General features: G+C 40.6%; 1 protein-coding gene across 2 annotated transcripts; it reads right to left on the reverse strand.

Moving 5' to 3' along the window:
- Window positions 1-1,473: 1,473 nt before the first annotated feature.
- hacd4 (3-hydroxyacyl-CoA dehydratase 4) lies at window positions 1,474-18,534 on the reverse strand. 2 transcript variants are annotated; one of them, XM_055056519.1, is made up of 7 exons: window positions 18,326-18,534; window positions 12,472-12,578; window positions 8,419-8,546; window positions 8,228-8,337; window positions 7,106-7,212; window positions 4,830-4,922; window positions 1,474-1,939 (listed from the first exon to the last, which is right to left on the reverse strand). In XM_055056519.1, coding segments are annotated over exons 1-7 (630 nt in total). In that variant the 5' UTR covers window positions 18,328-18,534; the 3' UTR covers window positions 1,474-1,856. The 2 variants fall into 2 exon arrangements, with proteins under 2 accessions (XP_054912494.1, XP_054912495.1); XM_055056520.1 differs by lacking the exons at window positions 1,474-1,939; window positions 4,830-4,922 and adding an exon at window positions 5,442-5,875.
- Window positions 18,535-20,431: the final 1,897 nt, after the last annotated feature.

Genomic DNA, 20,431 nt, shown 5'->3' on the forward strand with positions numbered 1-20,431 from the left:
GATTGAAAGTCGATTTATTAACTGCACGTTTATGCTTGTTAAGGTTGAGATGGAGCTGAACATGAAAACGGCCCTTTCAACCATTCAGACTACGAACACAACAGACACAATCAAAATTACCGCGATTCTATCCTAAATAAGTTATAAAACTTGAGATGTTTCACAAAGAGATTTTAACATTCATGGTAAAACCTCACATAACCTTTTATTAAAGCAGAAAGTACGGCGGCCACCGGAAGAAAGGCTTACAGTATTCAATTATTGTGCATATCTGATCAGTGCAGTATTACGAGGGAACGCAAACGAAGAAAATTCCCCACATCGTTTTTGCACCCCCTTTAGTGCATCGCCCCGATGCTTTGCATTCAGTGCATAGCCACTTTTGGCGCCACTGCCTTTAGCATTTCAGTAGCTTCAGAACTTGTTTGAAGCTACCTGCCAGGCCTCACCCTGGCCAGGCAGGGTGAGGCTGGAGCTCAACACCAGTAGCAACTAGTTATACTGGTGGACAGGAACGACAAACGACAAGGACCTGACGAAGAACAAAGGACACAGGGGGTTAAAAACACAGAGGGTAATCACAGAGACGAAACACACCTGGGAGGACTCAAGGGGAAGACAGGGCAACGAGGAGACTCGGACACAGAAAACTCAAATAAACACAAGGAAAAACACGGAACATGACATTCTCAGCTGAATCCATTAAATAAAATTTAATAACATTGTCATTCTCTATAAATAATTCTAGGTCTCAGAGTATATGGAGTTAACCCCTTTGAGCTTTTTTTTTTTATCTATAAATCAGTCTGGAGCTAAGTTGTTCTAGAAGTTAAATAGATATTAGGGCTTAATCAGTAAAATGGCAGCAAATTTGCTTATTTCATAACTTCATAACCTTTGTACTTCTCTCCTCTGGTCTGTTTAACAGCTACAGTCTCAGATCAACTCAGCCCTCCAGGACTATCAGCAGCAGAAACAGAAACTCTATACCTGTTGGGGAAAATATACTCCATTTGCTTTGCATTGTCCCTGCATGATGGCAAAAATATAGTATTATCCAAATAGATTCTTGATTAATATGGGTTGTTGCTGTGTTGTTGTACGGTGTTTGTGTTCAATATGCCCCTGTTGATTTTGAGCCCCTGCCCCTCCTAAGGTCTTTGAAAGCAGCCTAGATATCCAGATTTCCTTAAGCCATTTTAACATTTTATTTTGAATTATCATCTCCAGTAGATGAAGGCACATGTTTAAGTAACAGAAATTTTGATTTATATTTTAAGCTTATGTGATTTTTTTTCCGGGATTTAAAGTTCAGAGTTGGACTTAATAACAAAGCCCAACTATGAAATCCAATAATGTGAGATTTACTTTATTGGAGTAAATTTTACTTCATAGATGGGAGCCCCCTGATTGCAGGTAGTAGAAACTTTCCATGGGAACTTGTACAAATCACCTGAATGAATGTTAGAACGGTGAGTTTGGAATGGTTTATTCATTCTGGTATCCATCTGACCATCCATATTCTGATCTGGTTCCAGACGCTCTCCTGGGTCTGAAGTCGTCCACCGAGTTCAAGAAGAAAGCCGTGTGGACCAGAGCTTACGGATGGTAGCTCACAGAATCCAAGGCGGGGTGTTACCATGGTAACATTTGTACATATCATCTGCCCTACTTGGTGAGATAAACTTGAGTGGAAACTGCTGCTGTTGTTCTTTGTTCAGTCAAAAACATGTCTTCATTAAACTGCTGCAAAAATCTGCCATTTCTTTTTTTCCTTTTGTGCAATCTGAAATGTTCATTTGAAATGGATTGCAGGTTTGAAAACAGAGTCATCCCATTGTCCCCGAAGAATCCAGTCATTTCTTCTTCTTCCTCTTGTAGAGTTTCTCCAGATGGTGTTTCCTCTCCTTCAGCAGCTGCCAGACTGTTACCGAGCCTCCTGCAGGAAACACCAGCACATCTGCTGTTAGAAAGGCTGGCTCAGGTTTTATCTCTAACTCTTTTTTTGACCAAATACTTTTTGTATTTTTATGTGAACAACACAAAGCAATAGCAAATACACATAAACCAGAGAAATTGCTCAAATTCCAGATCTATTATTCTGATTTGGCCCTGAGTGATTGCCATAGTCAGCCTTGACTCCTAGCCACCGTCAACTTTGACACACCGAAAGAATTCAAAACCAGATCAGGTCTTGGTATATTACATATTAACTCTCGCAGTCTCTTGCCTAAGATAGACTTGGTAAAAATCTGGATCGAAACTACCAATACGCATATCTTAGTTTTGAATGAAACATGGTTAAACAAATCTATTACAAATAAAGGTCATAATGTTAGAAGGTCATAATGTTTTTGTTGCAATCGCCTTACAGCTATGTAAAGAACAGCTTTCATGTCACACTCCTGTCCTCTGTATCTATTCCAAAACAATTTGAGTTTCTAGCCTTGACAATTGAATTCACTAGGGCTCAGAATATCACAGTTATCGGATGTTATCGACCACCTTCTGCTGTCTGTGATGTACTTCCTAATCTGTACAAATATCTAGCTGACCGAAACAATAATGAATTTGTTTTGTTAGGAGATCTAAATTTAGACTGGTTGACAGCATCTTCAGAAAACTATCTGTGATTCTTTAAACATTACCCAGTTAATTAACTTCCCCACCCGACCTAATAACAAATGCCCTCTAAAATCATCACTCCTTGACTTAATTATGACAAATGCTCTGCATAAATATACAGGAATAGGAGTTTTTGCAAATGACCTTAGTGATCATTGTGCTGTAGGTAGTTAGAAATCTCAAGTTACCAAAACCTAAGCCAAGTATCTTGATCAAAAAGAGATTTAAAACACTTAAATGAGCAAGCTTTTGTTCATGACTTGTTACTTTTTAATTGGAATAGAGTTTCTCTTTTAGATAATGTAGACTTTGCCTGGGAGTATTTTCATGAAGAGCTTTTAAGATCAATAAATAAACATGTTCCTGTACATAAAATTAGAGTGAAGGGGTAAAATAATCCATAGTTTTCCTCAGCTTAAACAAAGAGATGCAGCTTGGACTAGGGCAAGAAAAAACAATAGTGAGGAGAGCTGGTTCTGTTTTAGGAAATTGAGGAATAAATGTACCACATTAATTAAGAAAGCAAAGTCAGACTATTTCCTTGCCGAAATGGCAAAAAATGTAAATGATCCAAAGAAATTTTGGAAAACAGTCAAATCAGCTACTGAGCAGGCACCACTGAGTGACTTTTCAAATTTTGTTTGGAACAAAAGTAACATGGTGTCTGATAAATTAGCAGTTTTAAATTATTTCAATGAGCATTTCACTTCTGTAGGCTCTCTATTTGATGATTTAAATTCGTTCAGCCAAAATGCAAATATTAATGAACTGTTTTTGAATTATCATTGTAACTTTACCACTTTTGACTTTTCCTCTATTTGTACAGCTGAGGTTCTTAGAAAATGGAATAACATAGATACCAGAAAATCAGCAGGGCCAGATAACTTGGATCCTTTTTTTTCTAAAGTTGGCTGCAGAGTTTATAGCAGTGCTCATATTTTTAATCTAAGTCTAATATCTAACATAATCCCACATGTCTGGAAATCAGCATTTGTTTTGCCTCTATTTAAAGGTGGGGAATCATCGCAGATAAACAATTACAGGCCAATCTCAAAACTATGTATCCAAGCAAAAAAATTTTAAAACTTAATTCCAGATCAATTCAAGATTTTCTTAGATTCTAACTGTACAGCCTGGTTTTAGAAAAAACATAACACTGTTACTGCTATTTTAAATGTTTTCAATTATCTTACACAGGTTCATGATAACAAAAAACATTGTGTTTGCTTTGTTTATTGATTTATCAAAGGCATTTGACACAGTAAATCACACACTTTTAATTGAAAGTAATTGACTTTACTTCTTCAATTCTCACAATTTTAAATGGTGTGCCTGAAGGCTCAGTTCTTGGTCCACTTTTATTCTCTGTTTATATAAAGAACTTGTGTGACAATTTGTCAAATGCTTTTTAGCATTTTGATGCAGATGATTTAATAATGTACTGCCATTCTTCATCTCTGTCTTCAAACATTGAACACTGTGTATCATTGTGCTTTAAGATTTATAACTGGTAGTTACACATCATTTTGATTTGTATGCAAAAGCTGAATTGCCTCCATTAAGTGCATGGAGAAACAATCATTTCATGATCTTCATATACAAATCTCTACTCGGCCTAACCCCAGCATATTTAAGCACTCTCTTACATAGCTCTGTTAATTCTCATTCATTACGCTCCAACAACTTTATTCCTTTGCATGTTCCACATCTTCGAACTGAAAAAGGGAAGCAAGCATTCAGTATGATGGCTCCTACAGCCTGGAATCAACTTCAGTCAGTACTCAAGATGTTGGAAATGATTTTGAATGGTTCTTAAAGATAGGCAACAAGAGTCTATGTAACTGTCACTGCTTTTAACTTGTTTTATTGCTTTATACTTGTGCATATGTATTTATTGGTTTTATTTTGTAGCCAGGTTGCTGTGTATTGCAGACTTCTGCCCAGGTCCCTCTTGAAAATGAGATCCAGATCTCAATGGGGTTTACCTGGTTAAATAAAGGAAAAAAAAAAAGAAAAAAAAATCCAGGAGAATCTTCAAAGAACATCAGGAGTGGATTCTAATGTCCATCAGAGCCCAAAGGCATCTTTATAAGAGAGAACTTTTGAGATAGGATGAGGATAAAATGTCAGAAAAGTGAAAGCAACGTAATGAAGGCCCCATGCAGTGTGTGTGTGTTTTCATTCGGACTGCTTTCTTTCCTTACCCATAGCGAGAAGCGGCAGATAGACCAGCAGCAGGCAGGGAAAGTGGGGGGCTGATGGCTTCAGGTATGGCAGTGCCTCATAAATAATGAAACCTGGAGAACAGAGAGAACTGGCCTCAGCTTAACCTGACTAACTGCACAGGTCAGCAGCCCACAACCACACACACAGCTGGAATGAGATGTTTTCACACACATCCTGTTTTATAATCTGTAGTTCTTTGGTATTCCATTCCCTGTAGTTTCTCACAACCTCCCCTGCACATCAGAACACCTAGTGTGTTGTTGATCAGTAGCTCACATTCAAGATTTTATAAAACCATTCATGCCCCTTAGGCTCCTGCTTCACAAGTGGAGAATGTTACCCAACTTTACAAAAGGGAAAGTGTGGCTGTACATTTGTTTCCAGTCAGGATTCTGTTGAACGGGGTGTCCAAAGTGCGGATGAGGGGCCATTGGCAGCCTTTGGACTTTAATTGAAGATTGGCCTCTCCAGCAAAAGTGGTGGAAGGAGATTATTTCATTTGGACAAAATTAGTTGGGTACAACACATAGTAAATCAGACTGCATTCATCCAGTGAGTTTTATTCTAAAGCAGACTTTAATGCACCCAAATTTGCACTTAATTAATTTATTAAGCTTGATCAAACACATGGACATAGACAGATTTTATTGTCATTCAACTGTACATTTAAAATATACAAATTTAAAGAGATTCCATTGTAAGGCTCCAATAATAAATAAATAATCATAAAAGGATCAATATAAATGTATATAAAGTACAGCAGCCATTTCCAGAGAAACAGTGACGCACATCCTGTTCTTGTACTGAAGATAGAATTTTTGTACATTCTTTTTCCAATTGAGTCCCACATAATGTTCAAGCTGGATACTTTTCTTTCAGTGAGACAAACATAAGACAGTCCTTTTCAGATTTTGCCTTAACTTTGACCTCTGTTGGGTGCTGGCATCTGGTTTTGTAGGGAGCCTTTTCTCTTTTCCACCAGGAGGAGCCAGGAGGCTGCAGTCTGTTGGTGGTTCCCGCACTCCTGTGTGTAATTGGCATCATCACCACCAGCATAAGAGGAGCGGGCAGCCGGTTCTCCAGCGCTTGAGTGTAAACCTCTAATGGTACTCTAAGCCCCCTGAACTTAGTTCTCAGTGTTTTATCCGTGTTTCTAACAGCCTGAATTTTGTCTTTCTATATCTCCTTGCAGGACTACTTCTTGTGGTGCCCTGAGAAGTCCCCTTGTGAAACCTGCGATCTATCCATAACCCAAGAACCTCCGCTAAAGAGATTTCTGGAACACAATCTAAACTGGCCGAGACCCACTCCTCATCCTACAGATATGTGATTACCTGCTCGCTCTCCAACGACTATCCTATCTGCGCCCCCCCCAGAGAATCCTCCAACCATCGGACCCTGTACCAGACGCCTCTTTCCCCCCCGTCAGCTTTCCCGACCTCAGTTCCCCTTCCCAGCAGATGCTCCTCACCTCTCCCAATAAGCTTGTTCCTTAATTTTGTTTGTGTCAGTTCAACATTCCTCTCACCTCTCCTTTTTCTGCCTGCAGCACAGAGCCAATTCTAATCCAGTGGCCTCCAAGACAAATCACAAACCACGCCAATTATTTATGTTTGAACAAATAAACTTTATTCATCTGAGTCATTTTCCATCTCCTATTTGTGTTTCTGCATGTGGGTCAAGTGTGTAGTTTCTAATATGACAACCTCTTTCCTACAAAAAGATGTACTACTTTGTTTCAGTAAAATTCTACATAATTTGATGTGCAGCAGGTAAAAAACTGAAAATTTTTTGTAGAGTCGGCTTTTCAAAAAGTTATAGTTTTTATCTTTGTACTGTGTCCTTGTACTTTTAACTTGCATATTTTGGCCCATGGGACAATAAATTTGGACACCCCTGCTGCAGAACCATCATTGGTTGCAGTTTCAGCTATAGACTCTGTGGAACCAGTAAGCTGAAGATCTTTTCCTTCTCAGCACCTGATTGGCTGAAGTTTTGCCACAGATTCTCAGTTGCATTTTAATCTGGACTTTAAATAGGCCATTTTAAAACAACTGCAGCGTGGTGGAATCTCTGCCTTAGTCTCAGGTCTTCTGCATTTTCCTTTTGCTTCATATTTACAACTTTATGTTACTCTGTGATGTAAAGTGAAATACAATGAAGTTCCTGGTTGTAAGGTGACATGCGAAACATTTTAGGGGACATCATAATTTTCAAGGCACAGCATGCATTCAGAGTTCTGAAGCAGACTCACCTTCAATGACAACTGACAGGATGTATAGGGGGATCCAAAGAGAGTAACGGCTCCACAACATGGCAACGGAAGGTCTTTTCACAACACACAGAAGTTCATAGGGGTACCTGAAGTACAGACGACACACAAGATGTGACAACATGGATATGCAGTGTGTTGCACTCTTTGATGTGATAAGGGAAGTGTGTTTGGACATTACAGTTGGCAATGTCCTCTTTAGTTGTATTTCTACACAAATCCACTTCCTCTAATTGTGCTTTAACTGAAGGAAGCAAAGTTAAATTCCAGCCAGCATCAGAAAGAGTTGTTTTTTTTAACTGAGGCACAGCAGCACAAAACAAAAAATAATTTAGTGTTAGCAAGCAGTATCCCCAAAAGCCTCTGAACCTTTGTAAAAACAGACCTCGAAGTTCTGATCTGAATACCATAGAGTAGGTATGGGAAGAAAATAAATGGGCCGACGAAAATTAGGTGATTTTAACTTGCATGAATTATAACAAGACATTGCTAAAATCCTTCTGGCTCAAAAACTACAACAGACATAAAATATGGAGGCTTATTACATTTAACGTGGCAAAAAATTTCATTCAAGATAAGAATGCTCTTGTTTAATGAAATTGCACTTATAGCGTCGTTGGATGATGCATCTACATTTGTGAAAGCTTAAACATCTACTCCTGCCATTAGCTAGGAATGGAAATGTGAAAACAGCTCCAACTAATTCTTTTGATTTGGAAATAATAAAGTGACATCGTGTACAAAGAGATAATGCAATAAATGTGAAAGAGATATTATGTGACAAAGAAAACAAAATACTGTTGTTTTTTTTAACTAGGTATCACAGATTAAGTAATAAGCATGGGTGCGCAGTTACAATTACTTACATCAAATAATATATTTTTTGCTTTTGGTTTCTTATTGAGTTTCTGCAGCCTTACATTCACTTTGATTGGCTTGAAGAATATAGAATCGGTTTAGTGTGAAGAATCCAACTAACTGATCAATTTTTATATGCAAAATTGAACAAATACCTATTTATTACAAAAATCGTATCTTTACTTTTAAAGATCTGAGTGAAACGGGCATGGTGCTCAAAAGATATGTGACTGGCTGTTTGCTTACCGTAAGAGGGCCAGTATATTCCACAGGAAAAACTGCACACACACCACTGGCTTACTTTGGATCTCTTCCAACATGATGACCACAATCAGCAGAATGTTTTTCTCAATCACCTAACCAAAGAAATCACAATGAAACCAGAGATTGGTCAGAATTAAAATGACATCAATAAAGAGGTGAACTGCTGCACACACTTGGATGAAGCGAGGAAGGAGCCGAGCCTTCTCGATGCCATCTGCGATGTGGAAGATCTCCAGGATGGAGAGCAGCTGGCACAGGCTCATCACAAAGCCCACGGAGTAGAATGTGTCTGCCAGAGCATCTGCAATGATCGCCAAAGGCAACTAAACTAGAGAAACATCTGAGAGGAGTCTTACTTTCACTCACAACAGCTTTTATTAGGTACAGCTTGCTAAAACCGTCTTTGGATACAAGCAGTTTACTTTTAAAACTGCTTGGATTTGGTGACTGTGGAAGCCTTTTAAGTACATGAATTTATTGTCATTTTGAGATAAGCTGGGTCTTTATAACTTTATCCTGCTGGAAGCAATTATTAGAAGATTTGGACACTGGTCATTGTCATGAAAGGGTGGACATGTTCAGTAACAACACGCAGGTAGGCTGTGGAGTTTAAACAATGATCAGTAGTAAAGCCAGTCCGAGTCAGCGTGGCTTCACCTGATAAAGTTGCAATAGAAGTTACCCCCAGTACTTGTTTGGGAGCATTTTGTGTTTCCAGTAGAAATGAGAAACGGCAACAGAGTGACAGACAAGACATGAACAATATGTAAACACTTCAAGAATATATTACTATGCACCATGACTAACACCAGCATAACGCAAAGAGACCTTCGGGTCTATCACAAGTGAAGAAATTACCAACACTGCAGACATGCTGAAAAATGTTTGTGCATCTCAGCTTCCACACTCGTGCGTGCTGCAGCAATAATAGCATACATTGACATTTTTATTGCAGCTTTATTAGAATATGAGGCCATTTTCTGTTATGGAAAATCTGGGATTTAGAAGACTTCTTAATACTTTAGAACCAAAGAACAGCATTCTATCTCTACAAAGAGCTCAAGGCCAGAGTTGTTGGCTATGACTGCAGTTGAAGTTTGCTTTAAGTTTCACCAGCATTGGTGAAACTTCAAGTGCTGGCGGCAGCTGAAGGGCCTTAAAATCCTCCCCTCAAGACTGTTGTATATCTTAGACTGATGTAGAGGCTCAGGAGCTGGCGAATCACGTAGTGGCACTGGGAACAGAGGGGGGTCGCCCTTGTATTCCTCAGAGGCAGAGGGCTGGAGAAAATTGTGGTACTCAGGAGACTGGAAAACACTGTGGAGCTTGGGAGACTGGGTAGTCTGGAGCCCGGGAGCTAGCCGTACAACCTGGCTTCACAGCCCGAGGTGCTGCTGCTGACGTAAGAATGGGTTCTGGTATTGTTTCCAGCTAAGAATATAGATGGAGACAAGACTGGTGCAGGAGACATGACTGTGGCTGCTGAAGATGAAGCCGCAGCTGGAGATCTGGAGACCAAGACCAGGAATTATGGAGAAGGAAAGAAGGCTGGGAGCTCTAGCTAAGCTGGAGGTGGATTGCCACCCATTACTGGCAGAGCTGCCTGATGGTGCCACTCCGTTAAGCCTATGGAAAGGAGATTTGGAATCAACTCTGGCCTCATTTACTTTGGCGCCACAAAGCAAATCTTCCAGGTAGTGAGAGTGGTTTTGCAATGGTGTCAATTAATTATTTTCCAAATCAGTTGTAATTGTTTAAATTCTATGAAATACAGGAATTCTGCTGGGTCCTACCGGCCGGATAGTTCTGTCATGTTCAATGTTTTTAGAGTGGACCCATTAAGAAGCAGGCACGTAACGTAGAGTTAATTTTTTGTGATTTTTTGCAAATGAATAATTTTAATTTTCAGAGAAAGGCAAAAAAGGAAGTTAAAGAGGCACCAACGATGGGGAGCAAACGAGAAAGATGACAGAAGATGAATGGATACTAATGAGTCAGAAACAAAGGCTTAAATATTAGGAAGGTTGAATGCTGAACAAAATACCTGTGCTGATGAGCGAAGTAATTGCAGGTGTGGGTGTCAATACATGTAATAATTGAACATAACTAGAAGCACTAAGAACTAAAGGAAAACAGGAACAAGACAGATCTAACCAAAATATGATAGTAACACAAAGTAATAATGAAAGTAGAATGAAATCAAACTACAAAAGAACCTAAACACCCAGGCTCCCAATAATGACCTTATTTGGACTTTTTATGAAGGCATAAAATTTGCAAAGAACATAAAGAAAAAGAATAGTTTACTTATTTTTTAGTTCTTTTTTGTATATGTTCAGTTTTGGGGAAGTTAGGTCTGAATGTCATATTTCTTTATGAAAATTTAGAAGGGCACACATAGCTAAAGTTCTGCTCCAAAGTCTGAGGAGATTCAAGAAATCAGAAAAAGAAAGCTATCAGTTGAATTTGTGACAAAACTTCTAAATATATGAAAGACTGTTTTGTCACAAATTTGATCTTGTCTTGAAACTGTTGTTAAAATGTTGTTCAGTTTTAGTCCCGCTTTGGTGAACTCAATATTGCATCTCGTCTTGTGGGTTTTAGGTATTGTTCATTACACTCCTGTTAGATGAAAGACGTTATGAATACATTGACTATGAATACTTGGAGCAAAATTCCCAGTTTTTATTTTTCAAACCATTTTGAGTAAAGCTGAAAGATGGCTGAGTACACACCTTATCAAAGGTCTGAAAATCAGCCACTGTTTTCTTCTGCTCTGCCATGAGAGGACTGACTGACATACCCACCAGGTCATGTTTATGGAGCACTATTAATAATACTCACCCCTGTCAGGATTTGAGTTTTCTGTGTGTTTATTTTGAGTTTCTGTGCCTCCGAGTCTCCGTGTTGTCCTGTCTATCCCTTGATTGTTCCCAGGTGTTTCTCGTTCTGTGTATTTAACCCCACCTGTGTTCCTTGTTCCTCGTCTTGTCGTACCAGTCAGTCTGTTTCTACTGTGCTGTCCATTCGTATACTTGTTGCTACCAGTGTTGAGCCTTAGTTTCTGCTCAGCTGTGCTGCCTGGTTTTTTGGATTGTGATCTGGACGTTTTTCATCATTAAATCATCTTCTTTTCATTTCAGTCTGGGTCTGCTGCGTCTGCCTCACTATACCTGCATTTCATGACAACCCTACTGTTGACAACTTAGCAATTTTGTCTTTAAATTTAGCAACTTTTAGAGAAAAAATTAGTATCAGCCAAATTCGGAATCAGCAACTCAGGCTTTTTCTTGATCAGAAAACTGTAATCCGTCCACCTCTCGTGAAAGTTCTAGTAGAATGGTAGGTTCTAAAATTAACAAACCATCTCGCCTGATGCCAACAACCATCATTCTGATGTTCAGTTTGATTTTTCAGAAAAATATTTGCTGTATATTGGTAAATTAACAACTTCAAAAAAAGAAAACAATAAAAATTTAAAGAAGCATCCTTCTGTAAATGTCAGAATTTAAAGGCTTCCTCAGGCTGTTTTTCTTCTGCTAAACTGCAGTTTTGTTCTCTCTATTTCCCAGGTGAAGGCCAAAAGTTATCAGTAATCCAGAACTTCTTTCATAAAAACAAGCTTCAATTTATTTCTAGTTAGCAAGCACTCCTCCCTCTTTTTTTTACATTAATGTCACTTCAGTTCAGTGTTATTTCCACAGAAACTTTATAAGGTAAACGGGTTGCATCTAAACATTGCATTTTAAACAGTTTATGAGATCCATTTGATGAATTTCAGCTCATTCTAATTTAGCAGATTCAGATTCAAATCCAGTACAGTTTAGTTTCCCATTCCACAGTTAATGATCCCAGGACAGGAAGGCTTGCCTATCCAAGGAAACCATTCAGTTCAATCTTCCTTGAACCTATCCACCACCCTAAGCAAGTACCGGGCAACAGTGGAGAATAACACCTGTTACATATTAACAAGAAGAAACCATCAACAGAGGCACTATTTGATAAAATGATTGTTGCAGAGTTCAGTTACTTTCATTCCAACTCTGTTGCTCATTAAGACCCCACTTTCATGACCCTCAACTGTTCAATAAACTCAATGTAAAGTGGAGAAACCAGCAAACAAGTTGCTGACAGTGCCACTTGGCTTCAACCAGATAGATCCAGCTTTCTTTTGGGAAAAGATGGTGATGCAGAAGGATGATCATATTTTATTCTTTTTGACTTACCTTGACCAAAGGTAAAAAATCTTGCGATGGTGTTAGCCAGGATCCATGTGTGACCACAGAATTGGAACAAGTTATAGGAGAAAATGTAGACCAGCCTAAAGCTGTACCTGCAGGAGAAGAAGTCACAAAGAAATTTTGTTTTAAATATCTTTGCAGTTCTATTATGGAGTCATAATACTCAGAAACACCAGATTGATTTCATATTGGAGTCAACTGTGAGATGCCTTTAAAGATGTATCCTTGTTTGTATCTTCTACTACCTCTTATCTCTCTCCGTTTCAACTCGATCCTGAAATGTCCAATCTGCTGAAACCGGACAGCTTATTGTTGAAACATCACAGGTTGATGCTTCAGGCATTTATGTGATGCTCTTATGAATTTTAAGAACAATAAAATGTTAATGTGAACATTATTAAAGACCTTGGACTGATCAACATTTTTAACCTTGTACAGACGGTGGGTTTTATGTCTGCTTATGGCCTGTTGATGCTGGTGGTTCACACTGTGTGATAGGGACTGTTGGAGAAAGGTCAGAGGCATATGCAGATATTATGACAAACACCATTCTCAACAGTCTAGCAGTCTTAACTGATATTATGTAATGCATAAATAATGGTTCTATAACGGACAGGATACATGTTCACCTTCAGGACTAACCCACAACCTGCTAACATACTTCATAAAACTTCTCACTTTGTAGTAATTGTCTTTTCTCTGCAGAGCTGAGCCATTATGTGAGCATATTATTGATCAGTCACCATTTGCTTTCATAAATTACACTGAGAAGAATCAGATGGCTCACGTGTTCCTTACTTAAACAAATGTTTTCATAACTTCACAGTGGCACTGGCCAATCATTGGTCATGAGAGGAAGCACTTTGCTCCAAAACAGATGATGGCAGCAGGTATAATATCAATATACTTCTGTATTTATTAAGATAACAAGACCTTTAAACTCCTCCTCGGGCTACCACCTTATCGTGGTGGAGGGGTTTGAGTGTCCCAAAAATCCTAAAAGCTTTCCTGTCTGGGGCTTCATGCCCCTGGTAGGATCACCCAAGGCAGACAGGTCCTAGGTGAGGGACCAGACAAAGTGCAGCCTGAAGACCCCAATAATGAATAAGAAGATTGGATCTCATTTTCCTCGCCTGGATGAGGGTCACCGGGGCCCCACTCTGGAGCCAGGTCTGGAGGTGGGGCACGTTGGTGAGCACCTGGTTGCCGGGCTTTTACCCATGGAGCCCGGCTGGGCCCAGCCCAAAGAGGAAACATGGGTCCCTCCTCCCATGGGCCCACCACCTATGAAATGGGCCAAAGGCGTCGGGTGCAGTGTGTGATGGGTGGTGGCCGAGGGAAGGGGTCCTGGCGGTCTGATCCTTGGTTGCAGAAGCTGGCTCTTGGGACGTGGAATGTCACTTCTCTGGTGGGGAAGGAGCCGGAGCTGGTGTGTGAGGCTGAGAGGTTCCGGCTAGAAACAGTCGGTCTCACCTCGACGCATGGCTCTGGTTCTGGAACCAGTCTCCTTGAGAGGGGCTGGATGTACTTCCACTCTGGAGTTGCCATGGTGAGAGACGTCAGGCAGGGGTGGGCATACTTGTTGCTCCCCATCTCGGCACCTGTACACTGGGGCTTACCCCGGTGAACGAGAGGGTAGCCTCCCTCTGCCTACGGGTGGGGGGACAGGTTCTGAGTGTCATTTGTGCTTACGTGCTGAATGACAGTTCAGCCTGCCCACCCTTTTTGGAGTCCTTAGAGGGGGTACTGGAGAGTGCCCCACCTGGAGACTCCCTCGTTCTGCTGGGGGACTTCAACGCTCACGCGGGCAATGACAGTGAGACCTGGAGGGGCATGATTGGGAGGAACGCTCCCCCCGATCTGAACTCGAGTGGTGTTCTGTTGTTGGACTTATGTGCTCATCACGGATTGTCCATAACGAACACTATGTTCAGGCATAAGGGTTCCATATGTGCGCTTGGCACCAGGACACCCTAGGCCACAGTTTGATGATCGATTTTGTCATCGTTTCATCGGATCTGCGGCCATATGTCTTGGACACTCGGGTGAAGAGAGGTGCGGAGTTGTCCACTGACCACTACCTGGTGGTGAGTTGGCTCTGGTGGTGGGGAAGGATGCCAGTCAGACCTGGCAGGCCCATACATGTTGTGAGGGTCTGCTGGGAACGTCTGGCGGAGTCCTCTGTGAGACGGAGCTTTAACTCCCATCTCCGGCAGAGCTGCAAACACGTCCCCGGGGCTGTCGGGGACATTGAGTTTGAGTGGACCATGTTTCGTGCCTCCATTGTCGAGGCGGCTTATCAGAGCTGTGGTCGAAAGGTTGTCGGTGCCTGTCGTGGCAGCAACCCTCAAACCCGTTGACAGACAGCTTCAATGAGGGATGCTGTCAGGCTGAAGAAGGAGTCCTATCGGGCCTTTTTGGCCTGTGGGACTCCGGAAGCAGCTGATGGGTACCGGCAGGTGAAGCGGTGTGCGGCTCAGGTGGTTGCTGAGGCAAAAACTCGGGTGTGGGAGTAGTTTGGAGAGGCAATGGAGAAAGACTTCTGCATGTCTTCGAGGCGATTCTGGTCCACCATCCGGTGTCTCAGGAGGGGGAAGCAGTGCAGCACCAACACTGTTTATAGTGGGGATGGTGTGCTGCTGACCTCAACTTGGGATGTTGTGGGCCGGCATGCCTTCCATTGAGGAAGCTGAGCCTGGGGACTCTGGGTTGGGCTCTCCAATCTCTGGGAATGAGGTCACCAAGGTGGTTAAAAAGCTCCTCAGTGGCAGGGCCTCCGGGGTGGATGAGATTCGCCCAGAGTTTCTAAAGGCTCTAGATGTTGTAGGGTTGTGTTGGCTGACGCGACTCTGACGCGACTCTGCAGTATTGCATGGACATCGGGGGCAGTTCCCCTGGATTGGCAGACTGGGGTGGTGGTCGCCCTTTTTAAAAAGGGGGATTGGAGAGTGTGCTCCAATTATAGAGAGATCTGTTTTACAGCAGAAGATCGAATTTCTTTGTTTGCGCCCGAGTGAGCAATTCCCAAAAATGCATTTTTGTCTTTCCCTTTCAACTCATTGCAGGTAATTCTATGTTTTGTCATGTGTTGGACTTCTTGATGATCTGGGTCAATGTTCCCTCTAAGCTGCGCGCCTGCGCAATCGCGCACTGCTCACATATTCTCAGCGCACAAGAAAATCTATGTAGCGCATAAAATAAAGTCCAACGTAAAGTGGACATTGAGCTCAGACATCAGTTTTGACTATGGACCAATAAAAAATTTTTTCCGTACTACTTTGCGATCGAACTCAGTGAGTGACAGGAATCCAGCCAATGATACGATACGGTTCACTTTCGCTACGCAGCCAATCAGCGCATGCTGATTGGCTGTGTGTACGTGGGTTACGTGCCTTGGTCATATGTGCCGTGCAGGTGAGAATAGTGCGGTAGAGTTAAGAAACGTGAAAGCCATCACCTTATCATGTCTACGTGGGACATCCACTCACCAAGCCAAAGTAAAAAAGAAAGAAATGCACTTCTTCTAGATCAAATGGAATCGAATCAAATGAAAGGAATGGTCTGCATTTGATATTGAAATGTTGAGTTCAGACTTTTGACTATAGATAAGCAGACATTTGTACACTGGCAAAGAAGTATGAGGCCATTCTCCTCCACCCACAGATTATGGAGGCCATTAATAGTCAATATGCTGAATTCAAGTACATAAAGCAAGAAGCAGACTGACCCATCAACCTGGGCTAAGTGTACAACCACTGGAGAAGTGAGAAGACGTGAGAAGGGCAGACGTGAAAAAAACTGTAATTAAATATTTTACAAGAATTTATACTGCATCACAAGCTACAGAAAACATTTCATTGTACAAAATATGAATGTTTTAATATGAACAAACATTTATGTCTGAAAGGTGTAATGTCTCATTTCTCACCATGGCTGAAGCAGGACTCTTACTTATAGCATGCATCTCATGAACAGCAATGTTTTCTTTTCTTTTTTTTATTTTAATTGAGCAAATCACTTAAATTAAAAGCAAACGAATGAAAATTACTGATGTAATTAGATTTTTTTAATAAACCATGCAACTTTCTATGATCCCAGATTTATGATACTTGTGCGTGGCCACGCCGTGTACACTGATGATGCTCACAGTGGTCCTCAGTTTGCCCAGGAAGCTTGTGTGTATGCCCAGACACATGAAAAATTAGAGGGAACATTGATCTGGGTGTAATGCTGATGTAACATTCTGTATGCATTGAGTTCTCTGGATAAAACTCTAGATATATCTGAAGTCTGATGTAGAATGGTTGTTTCTTTATTATTTCCCCTGTGCATGTGGAGTCCCAGGATCTGGGAGACTAGAGGAAAATTAACAAGCCAAGTGAAGTTTATTCTTCTAAGTTTTAACACTACCCTCATCTATGGTCATGTTCTTTTGGTCATGATCCAAAGCTCAAGAGCTCAGATACAAGCGGCCAAAATGGGTTTCCTCCATAGGGTGGCTGGGCTCTCCCTTAGAGAGACAAGCTCGGTCATCCGGGAGGGACTCAGAGTAGAGCCACTGCTCCTCCACATCGAGAGGAGGCAGTTGAGGTGGCTCGTGGATCTGGTCAGGATGCCTCCTGGACGCCTCCCTGGTGAGGTATTTTGGGCACGTCCCACCGGGAGGAGGCCCTGGGGAAGACCCAGGACATGCTGGAGGGACTATGTCTCCTGGCTGGCCTGGGAACGCCTCGGGATTCCCCCGGAGGAGCCGGAAGAAGTGGCTGGGGAGAGGGAAGTCTGGGCCTCCCTTCTTAAGTTGCTACCCCTGCAGCCCGACCTTGGATAAGCAGCAGACGATGGATGGATGGATGGAAGACCTTTAAAAAATTGTCTATCTTTAGTAAAGCAGTTCACTTTAAAGAGTGAACTGCTAACTTTCATCTGTGCACTGGTGTGCTTTTTAATTTGCTGGAAATGAGTTTGACGAGTAGAATGAAATTCCTCTGACAAAATCAGAGTGTAGAATCTTTTGTATTTTAAAACTTGTAACATTTAGAACAAAAGCCAGATTGTTTTTCATTATGTCCTGATATGTGAAACTCTAAACTACTATTTTCACTGTGACTATGCATAAGAATAATGTCAATGGGTTTTACCAGAATAGAATAAAATGATTCTAACTGGGGAAATTCCAGTGTATTATCAGCAAATAATAATTGCAAACATAGAAATTTATACAGTTGTATATAGGGGAAAAAACAACACAGATATGACTAAATAGAACAATAAAGAAAATTATCAACCTAACATGCTAGTTTTTCTCCATCATTCTCTGGGTATCTCAGTGGGTGTGGTATTGTTTGAAACCTTATCTGTAGCTAATCATTTTGGTCTAAATAATTAAAATGTTATCAGGTTTCACAGTGTTTAATCAGCCCAAACTATAAAATATAAAACTTTTAACATGCGTTATTCTAATGGCACTAGCTCATGTTTCAGGTACAGACTTAAAATACATGCTGTAGATATGTTCTATCACCACAGAAGATGTAAAAACACTATAAATGAGAAGCTTACACTTAGTAAACCTCATCAAACCATATTTGATCCTTTAAGTACATCTGAGCGATTTGTTAGGTATTTCATGGGTATAATCCAGTTTTCCCATGCTGTAGTCAAGGTTCACATACTCGAAAAATCTACAGATTTTTAAATTGAGCCTCCATCCGTATAGCTGAGCATTAACTACAGTTAATCCGTCCGTCACTAGTCCGTTGCTCAGCCAGTCATTTCTAAGCCCACCCTAAAGAAAACATTCCTCAGTAATTCCACTGTGACGCTCAACATTCTCACTCACATGCTCCCTCTGATGCCTTCCTTCAAGCAGGTTCGGGATCTGCTCTCAGTTCAGATATCCATGTTTCCAGTTTGAGCTTCAATTCAGCTGATCTGAGACTGCAATCAGACAAAATGTTGTAGCACTTCCTCTGTGCTGACTACAGCCGTTATGTCTTCACTGAGAATAGGAAGTGAAAAAATTCCATGTGCGAGCCAGGCTGTTGAATAGTCCCGGCCCCTTAAAGAAAAAAACTGGCTGCAGAGAACATGCAGTCTGAGTAGGGAGAGAATGGGGCGGGGGCAATGGAAAACACATGCATACGTGCAGGAATGATTCAGACATCTCCAGGCGCTGACAAGAATCTAGAATTGCCACCTTAAGTTCTGGATAGAACATTTTTACAGATTTATTTTTCTTCAACTCAAAATGTATATATTTTTGGATAGTTTTGACTTAGTTTCTGCTATGAATGTGTTGTTTTTTTCAACAAATGGCATTTTTTTGAGTATCTATAATCTAGTTAAATATGAATCGATTACTAACTTATCCATCCATCATCATACACGCCTCGCGGGGTCACCAGGGGTGCTGGTGCCTCCAGCAGTCAATGGGTGAGAGACAAGTTACACTGAACAGGTCACTAGTCCGTTGCTAAATTATTAAAATAGTTGACAATTATTTCAATAATCAATTCATAACAATTAATCCAACTAATTAATTGTTTCACCCTTAGAAACAACAAGAAAAATTGCAGAGGGAAAAAGAATGTTACGTGAAAAACTAAAATGTATATGACCATGAAGGATATATAGAAAAGTAAGTAAAATGTATGTCTAATTAAAGAAGGACCGTACTGTTACATACATTGCAGGACCTGTAGTGCTGTGGACTTGCTATTTTTCCAGATTTCCTGATCCAAAACAACCAAATCAACCCAGAAAAGGTTCATATCACTGTGAATCCCATGAAATTAGATCTGTGGACAGAGCTGCAGACAAAAAGGAATCAGGGAAAAGCCAAGATGGACGTTTGATGAAGATTGAGGTTGGATTTAACATTTTTTAGAGTGGGATTATCCTAGTGGAATAAGACCTGAACTGATTTTATTCTGCTAGAATAAAACTTTTTAAGTGCCAACTAATTAATTCTGTATTATGCCATCAACCACAGCATGAATGGAAAGTCTATCTTTGTCAGTATTCATAATATTGTTTTGCAAAACAATCATTTGGAGCACACCTCATTTTAGATTTAAGATGAATATGTGCAACCCTTTCTTTTATCCCTCTCTGGATTCCAGGGCTGACCAGCCGCTTCTTCTGCCCTGTGAGGTGGGGCTGTGCTGCTCTCTAGGGGTCATAACAGAAAGATCAGCAACCTGGCCCAGCTTAAGTCCTGGAGCACATGTAGGGGGACCAACCTGCAAATCACTCACTCTGTCAGACAGATGTTCAGTCAACACCAAGGGCTGTTTTAATGACACAGATGTTGTTGGTTATTTTGTCAGTTTACATTGTCCGATTGTTGTGCAGAATGGCCAGAAGTCCACAGAAGTTTTCTGGACTTAAAGGAACAGCATGTTATAATAGGAGATCTGCATAGTTTTTGTACATGAGGGCTCCTGACCTTTAAAATGGATAATATATTAAATTGGGAATTCTTATAATTCATGTCAGACTGATAAGTCAAAAGCTGCTTGTTTACAGTTGTAATAACTCTGCAATAGTTTTGATAGAAAAGTTTATATGGGAATATCATGTTTTGGTATTTCACCATTAAGTAATGGTGAGATACATGAGACTGATTTACTTAATAATATGAAAACTTAAAATAGAATAGCTGTAACTTGTACAATAATAGTCATGTTTCTGCAAGTTTGCCATTTCTACATGTGTGTAAATCTCTGTAGTTCTACCAGTTGGCTGCTTCTCTGATTGTTTTCCATTGGATTCTGTTATCCAATGTTATTTTCATTTGACATTTTGAGCACCTTGTACCAATTTTCTTCCACTGTGACAGTAAACTATTTTGCTGATGCCCCAAAACAATGTTATCACTTATTTGCCTTTAATAAGTTGGACTGATGATTTTAACTCAGTTTTTATGGTTATTCAAGATGAGCTT

The sequence above is a fragment of the Poeciliopsis prolifica genome, unplaced genomic scaffold (assembly GCF_027474105.1).
Source record: "Poeciliopsis prolifica strain line A6 unplaced genomic scaffold, Auburn_PproV2 SCAFFOLD045, whole genome shotgun sequence".
Classification (NCBI taxonomy): Eukaryota; Metazoa; Chordata; class Actinopteri; order Cyprinodontiformes; family Poeciliidae; genus Poeciliopsis; species Poeciliopsis prolifica.

Excerpts from the sequence above, each read along its gene's own strand:
- hacd4 (XM_055056519.1), bottom strand. Across the intron at positions 8,547-12,471 it reads ATTTTTTACCTTTGGTCAAG|ATGCTCTGGCAGACACATTC; the intron begins GTAAGTCAAAAA and ends CGATCATTGCAG. Across the intron at positions 7,213-8,227 it reads AATATACTGGCCCTCTTACG|GTACCCCTATGAACTTCTGT; the intron begins GTAAGCAAACAG and ends TCTGTACTTCAG.